General features: G+C 39.5%; 1 protein-coding gene across 7 annotated transcripts in view; it reads left to right on the top strand.

The window, feature by feature from the left end:
* Positions 1-346: 346 nt before the first annotated feature.
* The window catches only part of jakmip3 (Janus kinase and microtubule interacting protein 3), an 84,657-nt gene continuing 74,516 nt past the window's right edge, over positions 347-10,487 (top strand). For 4 of the 7 annotated variants that reach the window (XM_036960144.1, XM_036960143.1, XM_036960146.1 and 1 more), the window contains exon 1: positions 347-490. In XM_036960144.1, coding sequence (XP_036816039.1) covers positions 347-490 — 144 coding nt within the window. The remainder of the gene's footprint in view (positions 491-10,487) is intronic. The other 3 variants (XM_036960148.1, XM_036960147.1, XM_036960149.1) reach the window with 1 other exon arrangement.

The raw sequence follows: 10,487 nt of genomic DNA, 5'->3' as shown, positions 1-10,487 counted from the left end.
GGACTCCCAATCACGGCCGTTTGTGAAACAGCCTGGAATCGACCCAGGGTCTGTAGTGACGCCTCTAGCACTGAGATGCAGTGCCTTAAACCGCTGCGCCACTCGGCAGCCCCAACTTGTCAGAAAAGGAGCAACAGCCTAACTTGTTAGAAAAGGATCAACAGCCTCTTCACTAAAATGCTGTGTTGTGTCTTGTTGTTCCAGGTGGACCAGAAGATGTAGCTGAGGACGACAGGCTGACAGAAGGCTGAAGACACTAGAGAAGGTTCTCAGGTGCTTCCTCCGGAGAGAGGGGGCGGTGGGGGGGGGGCTTGGTCCCTTGGAGCACCACCTCCAGAGCCTCACCATGTCCAAGAAGTGGCCCGGGGGGGCTGGGGGCCGAGGCAAGATGGAGAGGGCCGATACGTTGGCGGCCCTGCAGGCTGCGAATGAAGATCTGAGGGCCAAACTCACAGACATCCAGATAGAACTACAGCAGGAGAAAAGCAAGGTGGGAACTATAAGACACGCGTTGATTCAACATGTATTCAATCCAGGAAGTCTCATTGATTGTTAGAAGACCTCTTTGCCAAGGCCTGAGGCACTACAGGACAGGCAGTGGTTTTTAGATTGGTGTTTTAGACATACCCTCAAGGAAGATGGAGAGGTATCAGGCTGGAGAGGTATCAGGCTGGAGAGGTATCAGGCTGGAGAGGTATCATACCTCTCCATCTTCCTTGAGGGTATGTCCAAAACACCAATCTAAAAACCACTGCCTGTCCTGTAGTGCCTCAGGTTACCAATAAGGTCTGTGACTTTCAATATTTGAAGAGGAGGAACTTGGAAAGGAGTGAAGTCTGTCTCATGGTGGGATAAAAGGATGAAACATCCATGTTACCACTCAAAGCAGCCGCTGGCAGTATATTGTTTTTGTATTTTATATTTAACAAGGCCAGTCAGTTAAGAACAAATTCTTATTTACAATGACGGCCTACACCTGCCAAATCTGGACGACGCTGGGCCAATTGTGCGCCGCCCTATTGGTCTCCCAATCACGGCCGGGAACCAGGGTCTGTAGTGACTCCTCTAACACTGAGATGCAGTGCCTTAGACCACTGTGATACAGCCTGGAATCGAACCAGGGTCTGTAGTGACGCCTCTAACACTGAGATGCAGTGTCTTAGACCGCTGTGATACAGCCTGGAATCGAACCAGGGTCTGTAGTGACGCCTCTAACACTGAGATGCAGTGTCTTTAGACCGCTGCGCCACTCGGGAGCCCAGTATTCCGACAGACGTCTCTTCCCCTGTAGATTATATTTCTCTCTGCACTGAACGATCTCCTCTGTGTTAATTCATTACAGGGGTAATGTGGCACTACTGTAGTACAGATTGGCTAATACGTATTCCTGTCTATGGTTGAGTCACAAATGGATCCCTACTCCCTACTAAAGTACACTACTATAGGCCTTGATCCCTATGGGTCCTGTACAGGGTGCCATTTGGGAAGCAAGCCTATGTAATCTGTGCACGATAGGACTGTTTCAATGTCAGTGTGCTAGTTGACTGACAGCCTGTGGGGCTAATGGTTCGGCTGGAGGGGCATGCCTGACATGTACCCGTCATTGGCTGTGTGTTTTGATTGACAGCTTGGGGAGCTAATTGCATAGCTGAGACCGTTAATGACATGTCCATGTCATTGGCCGTGTCTGAATGCCTTGTACAGGGGAGGAGCTGGGAGTACATTAGCTAACTTTCCACTGCTGAGTGTCTGTTTAACTTGTCAGGACATGCTTTACATTATGAGCCCCATTCTGTCAGTCTGGCTTTAGGCTCACTGGAAAGTAACTGTGGGAAGAGACTAGCTTGGCTCCTCTGTTCGGTTACATTGACGAGGGGCACCACACCAATATCATTATGTTGTGATATGATATTATATGTTGTGAGTCTTACATGAATTGTCTTGATCACATATCCCATATCTGTCCCACCAGAGTAGTGGTCACTGGTCAGTATGGTACGATGGTAACCCCGATGTCTCTGAAACAGGTTTCTATGGACCTACAGCCAATCAAATCAAACTTTGTCACCTGAATACAACAGGTGTAGAACTTACTGTGAAATGCTGAATACAACAGGTGTAGGTAGACCTTACTGTGAAATGCAAGTCTGTCTGCAGCCCGTACAAGCCCTTAACCAACAATGCAGTTCAAGAAAGAGTTAAGAAAATATTTACCAAATAAAGAAAATATATATACACTTAGGTTAGAGTCATTAAAAGTTGTTTTTCAACCACTCCACACATTTCTTGTTAACAAACTATAGTTTTGGCAAGTCGGTTAGGACATCTACTTTGTGCATGACACAAGTCGTTTTTCCAACAATTGTTAACAGACATATTATTTCACTTATAATTCCCTGTATCACAATTCCAGTGGGTCAGAGGTTTAAATACACTAAGTTGACTGTGCCTTTAAACAGCTTGAAAAATTCCAGAAAATGATGTCATGGCTTTAGAAGCTTCTGTTAGGCTAATTGACATAATTTGAGTCATTGGAGGTGTACCTGTGGATGTATTTCAAGGCCTTCCTTCAAACTCAGTGGGGAAATCAAAATAACTCAGCCAAGACCTCAGATAAAAACATGTAGACATCCACAAGTCTGGTTCATCCTTTGGAGAAATTTCCAAACGCCTGAAGGTACCACGTTCATCTGTACAAACAATAGTACGCAAGTATAAACACCATGGGACCACATAGCCATCATACCGCTCAGGAAGGAGACGCGTTCTGTCTCCTAGAGATTAACGTACTTTGGTGCGAAAAGTGCAAATCAATCCCAGAACAACAGCAAAGGACCTTGTGAAGATGCTGGAGGAAACAGGTACAAAAGTATCTATATCCACAGTAAAACGAGTCCTATATCGACATATCCTGAAAGGCTGCTCAGCAAGGAAGAAGCCACTGCTCCAAAACCGCCATAAAAAAAGCCAGACTACAGTTTGCAACTGCACATGGGGACAAAGATCGTACTTTTTGGGGAAATGTCCTCTGGTCTGATTAAACAAAAATAGAACTGTTTGGCCATAATGGCCATCGTTATGTTTGGAGTAAAAATGGGGAGGCTTGTAAGCTGAAGAACACCATCCCAACCGTGAAGCACGGGGGTGGCAGCATCATGTTGTGGGGGTGCTTTGCTGCAGGAAGGGCTGGTGCACCACAAAATAGATGGCTTCATGAGGATGGACAATTATGTGGGTATATAGAAGCAACATCTCAAGATATCAGTCAGAAAGTTAAAGCTTGGTCGCAAATAGGTCTTCCAAATGGACAATGACCCCAAGCATACTTCCAAAGTTGTGGCAAAATGGCTTAAGGACAACAAAGTCAAGGTATTGGAGTGGCCATCACAAAGCCCTGACCTCAATATTATAGAACATTTGTGGGCAGAACTGAAAAAGCGTGTGCGAGCAAGGAGGCCTACAAACCTGACTCAGTTACTCCAGCTCTGTCAGGAGTAATGGGCCAAAATTCACCCGACTTATTGTGGGAAGCTTGTGGAAGGCTACCCAAAACGTTTGACCCAAGTTAAACAATTTAAAGGCAATGCTACCAAATACTAATTGAGTGTATGTAAACTCCTGACCCACTGGGAATGTGATGAAAGAAATAAAAGCTGAAATAAATCATTCTCTCTACTATTATTCTGACATTTCACATTCTTAAAATAAAGTGGTGATCCTTAACTGACCTAAGACAGGGAGTCTTTACTAGGATTAAATGTCAGGAATTGTAAAAAACTGAGTTTAAATATATTTGGCTAAGGTGTATGTAAACTTCCGACTTCAACTGTAAGTGAAAGTAACACAATAAAATAACAATAACAAGGCAATCTACAGGGGGTACCAGTACAGAGTCAATGTGCAGGGGTAGTCGAGGTAGTTTGTACATGTAGGTAGGGGTGAAGTCACAATCCCCATCAAGAACCTGCGAGGAGATGAAGCACCATACCGGAAGAATGTTTCAGACAATATGATGTCACAATAAGGATACTTATCGCCCACTATGCAGGTTTATTTTAGACAATATGATGTCACAATAAGGATACTTATCACCCACTATGCAGGTTTATTTTAGACAATATGATGTCACAATAAGGATACTTATCACCCACTATGCAGGTTTATTTCAGACAATATGATGTCACAGTAAGGATACTTATCACCCGCTATGCAGGTTTATTTCAGACAATATGATGTCACAATAAGGATACTTATCACCCACTATGCAGGTTTATTTCAGACAATATGATGTCACAATAAGGATACTTATCACCCACTATGCAGGTTTATTTCAGACAATATGATGTCACATGTACTTATCACCCACTATGCAGGTTTATTTCAGACAATATGATGTCACAATAAGGATACTTATCACCCACTATGCAGGTTTATTTCAGACAATATGATGTCACAGTAAGGATACTTATCACCCACTATGCAGTTTTATTTCAGACAATATGATGTCACAATAAGGATACTTATCACCCACTATGCAGGTTTATTTTAGACAATATGATGTCACAATAAGGATACTTATCACCCACTATGCAGGTTTATTTTAGACAATATGATGTCACAATAAGGATACTTATCACCCACTATGCAGGTTTATTTCAGACAATATGATGTCACATGTACTTATCACCCACTATGCAGGTTTATTTCAGACAATATGATGTCACAATAAGGATACTTATCACCCACTATGCAGGTTTATTTCAGACAATATGATGTCACATGTACTTATCACCCACTATGCAGGTTTATTTCAGACAACATGATGTCACAATAAGGATACTTATCACCCACTATGCAGGTTTATTTTAGACAATATGATGTCACAATAAGGATACTTATCACCCACTATGCAGGTTTATTTCAGACAATATGATGTCACAGTAAGGATACTTATCACCCACTATGCAGGTTTATTTCAGACAATATGATGTCACATGTACTTATCACCCACTATGCAGGTTTATTTTAGACAATATGATGTCACATGTACTTATCACCCACTATGCAGGTTTATTTTAGACAATATGATGTCACATGTACTTATCACCCACTATGCAGGTTTATTTCAGACAATATGATGTCACATGTACTTATCACCCACTATGCAGGTTTATTTTAGACAATATGATGTCACAGTAAGGATACTTATCACCCACTATGCAGGTTTATTTTAGACAATATGATGTCACAATAAGGATACTTATCACCCACTATGCAGGTTTATTTCAGACAATATGATGTCACAATAAGGATACTTATCACCCACTATGCAGGTTTATTTCAGACAATATGATGTCACATGTACTTATCACCCACTATGCAGGTTTATTTCAGACAATATGATGTCACAATAAGGATACTTATCACCCACTATGCAGGTTTATTTCAGACAATATGATGTCACAGTAAGGATACTTATCACCCACTATGCAGTTTTATTTCAGACAATATGATGTCACAATAAGGATACTTATCACCCACTATGCAGGTTTATTTTAGACAATATGATGTCACAATAAGGATACTTATCACCCACTATGCAGGTTTATTTTAGACAATATGATGTCACAATAAGGATACTTATCACCCGCTATGCAGGTTTATTTCAGACAATATGATTTCACAATAAGGATACTTATCACCCACTATGCAGGTTTATTTTAGACAATATGATGTCACAATAAGGATACTTATCACCCACTATGCAGGTTTATTTCAGACAATATGATGTCACAGTAAGGATACTTATCACCCACTATGCAGGTTTATTTCAGACAATATGATGTCACAATAAGGATACTTATCACCCACTATGCAGGTTTATTTTAGACAATATGATGTCACAATAAGGATACTTATCACCCGCTATGCAGGTTTATTTCAGACAATATGATTTCACAATAAGGATACTTATCACCCACTATGCAGGTTTATTTTAGACAATATGATGTCACAATAAGGATACTTATCACCCACTATGCAGGTTTATTTCAGACAATATGATGTCACAGTAAGGATACTTATCACCCACTATGCAGGTTTATTTCAGACAATATGATGTCACATGTACTTATCACCCACTATGCAGGTTTATTTTAGACAATATGATGTCACATGTACTTATCACCTACTATGCAGGTTTATTTTAGACAATATGATGTCACATGTACTTATCACCCACTATGCAGGTTTATTTTAGACAATATGATGTCACATGTACTTATCACCCACTATGCAGGTTTATTTCAGACAATATGATGTCACATGTACTTATCACCCACTATGCAGGTTTATTTTAGACAATATGATGTCACAGTAAGGATACTTATCACCCACTATGCAGGTTTATTTTAGACAATATGATGTCACAATAAGGATACTTATCACCCACTATGCAGGTTTATTTCAGACAATATGATGTCACAATAAGGATACTTATCACCCACTATGCAGGTTTATTTCAGACAATATGATGTCACATGTACTTATCACCCACTATGCAGGTTTATTTCAGACAATATGATGTCACAATAAGGATACTTATCACCCACTATGCAGGTTTATTTCAGACAATATGATGTCACAGTAAGGATACTTATCACCCACTATGCAGTTTTATTTCAGACAATATGATGTCACAATAAGGATACTTATCACCCACTATGCAGGTTTATTTTAGACAATATTATGTCACAATAAGGATACTTATCACCCACTATGCAGGTTTATTTTAGACAATATGATGTCACAATAAGGATACTTATCACCCGCTATGCAGGTTTATTTCAGACAATATGATTTCACAATAAGGATACTTATCACCCACTATGCAGGTTTATTTTATTTTAGACAATATGATGTCACAATAAGGATACTTATCACCCACTATGCAGGTTTATTTCAGACAATATGATGTCACAGTAAGGATACTTATCACCCACTATGCAGTTTTATTTCAGACAATATGATGTCACAATAAGGATACTTATCACCCACTATGCAGGTTTATTTTAGACAATATGATGTCACAATAAGGATACTTATCACCCACTATGCAGGTTTATTTTAGACAATATGATGTCACAATAAGGATACTTATCACCCGCTATGCAGGTTTATTTCAGACAATATGATTTCACAATAAGGATACTTATCACCCACTATGCAGGTTTATTTTAGACAATATGATGTCACAATAAGGATACTTATCACCCACTATGCAGGTTTATTTCAGACAATATGATGTCACAGTAAGGATACTTATCACCCACTATGCAGGTTTATTTCAGACAATATGATGTCACAATAAGGATACTTATCACCCACTATGCAGGTTTATTTCAGACAATATGATGTCACAATAAGGATACTTATCACCCGCTATGCAGGTTTATTTCAGACAATATGATTTCACAATAAGGATACTTATCACCCACTATGCAGGTTTATTTTAGACAATATGATGTCACAATAAGGATACTTATCACCCACTATGCAGGTTTATTTCAGACAATATGATGTCACAGTAAGGATACTTATCACCCACTATGCAGGTTTATTTTAGACAATATGATGTCACAATAAGGATACTTATCACCCACTATGCAGGTTTATTTCAGACAATATGATGTCACAGTAAGGATACTTATCACCCGCTATGCAGGTTTATTTCAGACAATATGATGTCACAATAAGGATACTTATCACCCACTATGCAGGTTTATTTCAGACAATATGATGTCACATGTACTTATCACCCACTATGCAGGTTTATTTCAGACAATATGATGTCACAATAAGGATACTTATCACCCACTATGCAGGTTTATTTTAGACAATATGATGTCACATGTACTTATCACCCACTATGCAGGTTTATTTTAGACAATATGATGTCACAATAAGGATACTTATCACCCACTATGCAGGTTTATTTTAGACAATATTATGTCACAATAAGGATACTTATCACCCACTATGCAGGTTTATTTCAGACAATATGATGTCACAGTAAGGATACTTATCACCCGCTATGCAGGTTTATTTTAGACAATATGATGTCACAATAAGGATACTTATCACCCACTATGCAGGTTTATTTTAGACAATATGATGTCACAATAAGGATACTTATCACCCACTATGCAGGTTTATTTTAGACAATATTATGTCACAGTAAGGATACTTATCACCCGCTATGCAGGTTTATTTCAGACAATATGATGTCACAATAAGGATACTTATCACCCACTATGCAGGTTTATTTTAGACAATATGATGTCACAATAAGGATACTTATCACCCACTATGCAGGTTTATTTCAGACAATATGATGTCACAGTAAGGATACTTATCACCCGCTATGCAGGTTTATTTCAGACAATATGATGTCACAATAAGGATACTTATCACCCACTATGCAGGTTTATTTCAGACAATATGATGTCACAGTAAGGATACTTATCACCCGCTATGCAGGTTTATTTCAGACAATATGATGTCACAATAAGGATACTTATCACCCACTATGCAGGTTTATTTCAGACAATATGATGTCACATGTACTTATCACCCACTATGCAGGTTTATTTCAGACAATATGATTTCACAATAAGGATACTTATCACCCACTGTGCAGGTTTATTTCAGACAATATAATGTCACAATAAGGATACTTATCACCCACTATGCAGGTTTATTTCAGACAATATGATGTCACATGTACTGATCACCCACTATGCAGGTTTATATCAGACAATATGATGTCACAATAAGGATACTTATCACCCACTATGCAGGTTTATTTCAGACAACATGATGTCACATGTACTTATCACCCACTATGCAGGTTTATTTCAGACAATATGATGTCACAATAAAGGATACTTATCACCCACTATGCAGGTTTATTTCAGACAATATGATGTCACATGTACTGATCACCCACTATGCAGGTTTATTTTAGACAATATGATGTCACAATAAGGATACTTATCACCCACTATGCAGGTTTATATCAGACAATATGATGTCACAGTAAGGATACTTATCACCCACTATGCAGGTTTATTTTAGACAATATGATGTCACAATAAGGATACTTATCACCCACTATGCAGGTTTATTTAAGTCAATATGATGTCACAATAAGGATACTTATCACCCACTATGCAGGTTTATTTTAGACAATATGATGTCACAATAAGGATACTTATCACCCACTATGCAGGTTTATTTAAGTCAATATGATGTCACAATAAGGATATTTATCACCCACTATGCAGGTTTATTTCAGACAATATGATGTCACAATAAGGATATTTATCGTCATGGTTTATTGAAGATAAAATGATCTGGAATAATGTCTTGATTCTGCCACTGCAGATGCACGGTCTTGCAGTATAATTGATCCGTTTCATTCTAACAGACGGAGCGACTAGCGCTGGGCTCAGCAGGTGTTCAGCGTCAGTGCTCCACTCAGTCTCACTCCTAATGAATACACTCCAGTTTTATAGCTGAAAGGCAAAAAGGGCATTGTGCAACCTAACCTTCGACCCTTGTGAATAGTTGTATCTTGCAATGCAGAAATGGCTAATTTCCACTGATGGTGTTGCTATCTGCTTGGTACTGTACCTTGGAAACCACCGATGAACCAGGAACGGAAATGGTGAACAGAAATTGGGCTATTATTTTTATGTTTTTTAAGTGTGACATAAAGCTGGGAATAGTCTCCATAATGTGAAGATGGAAATTATGGATCTGAAGAGGGTATTGACCAAACTAATAGCCCAGTAAAGATGCCTGTGATTAACAAGACAAATGACTCCTAATGCTATTCTACCATTCTAAGGTAGTCTAGTCAGCCTAGTGTTAATGCTATTCTACCATTCTACAGTAGTCTAGTCAGCCTGGTGTTAATGCTATTCTACCATTCTACAGTAGTCTAGTCAGCCTGGTGTTAATGCTATTCTACCATTCTACAGTAGTCTAGTCAGCCTGGTGTTAATGCTATTCTACCATTCTACAGTAGTCTAGTCAGCCTAGTGTTAATGCTATTCTACCATTCTACAGTAGTCTAGTCAGCCTAGTGTTAATGCTATTCTACCATTATACAGTAGTCTAGTCAGCCTGGTGTTAATGCTATTCTACCATTCTACAGTAGTCTAGTCAGCCTAGTGTTAATGCTATTCTACCATTCTACAGTAGTCTAGTCAGCCTAGTGTTAATGCTATTCTACCATTCTACAGTAGTCTAGTCAGCCTAGTGCTCCTGAGTGAGGGGGTCAGCCCAGTGCTCCTGAGTAAGGGGGTCAGCCCAGTGCTCCTGGGTAAGGGGGTCAGCCCAGTGCTCCTGGGTAAGGGGGTCAGCCCAGTGCTCCTGGGTAAGGGGGTCAGCCCAGTGCTCCTGGGTAAGAGGGTCAGCCCAGT

The sequence above is a fragment of the Oncorhynchus mykiss genome, chromosome 23, assembly GCF_013265735.2.
Source record: "Oncorhynchus mykiss isolate Arlee chromosome 23, USDA_OmykA_1.1, whole genome shotgun sequence".
Classification (NCBI taxonomy): Eukaryota; Metazoa; Chordata; class Actinopteri; order Salmoniformes; family Salmonidae; genus Oncorhynchus; species Oncorhynchus mykiss.
This window is presented reverse-complemented; position numbering and strand designations above follow the sequence as displayed.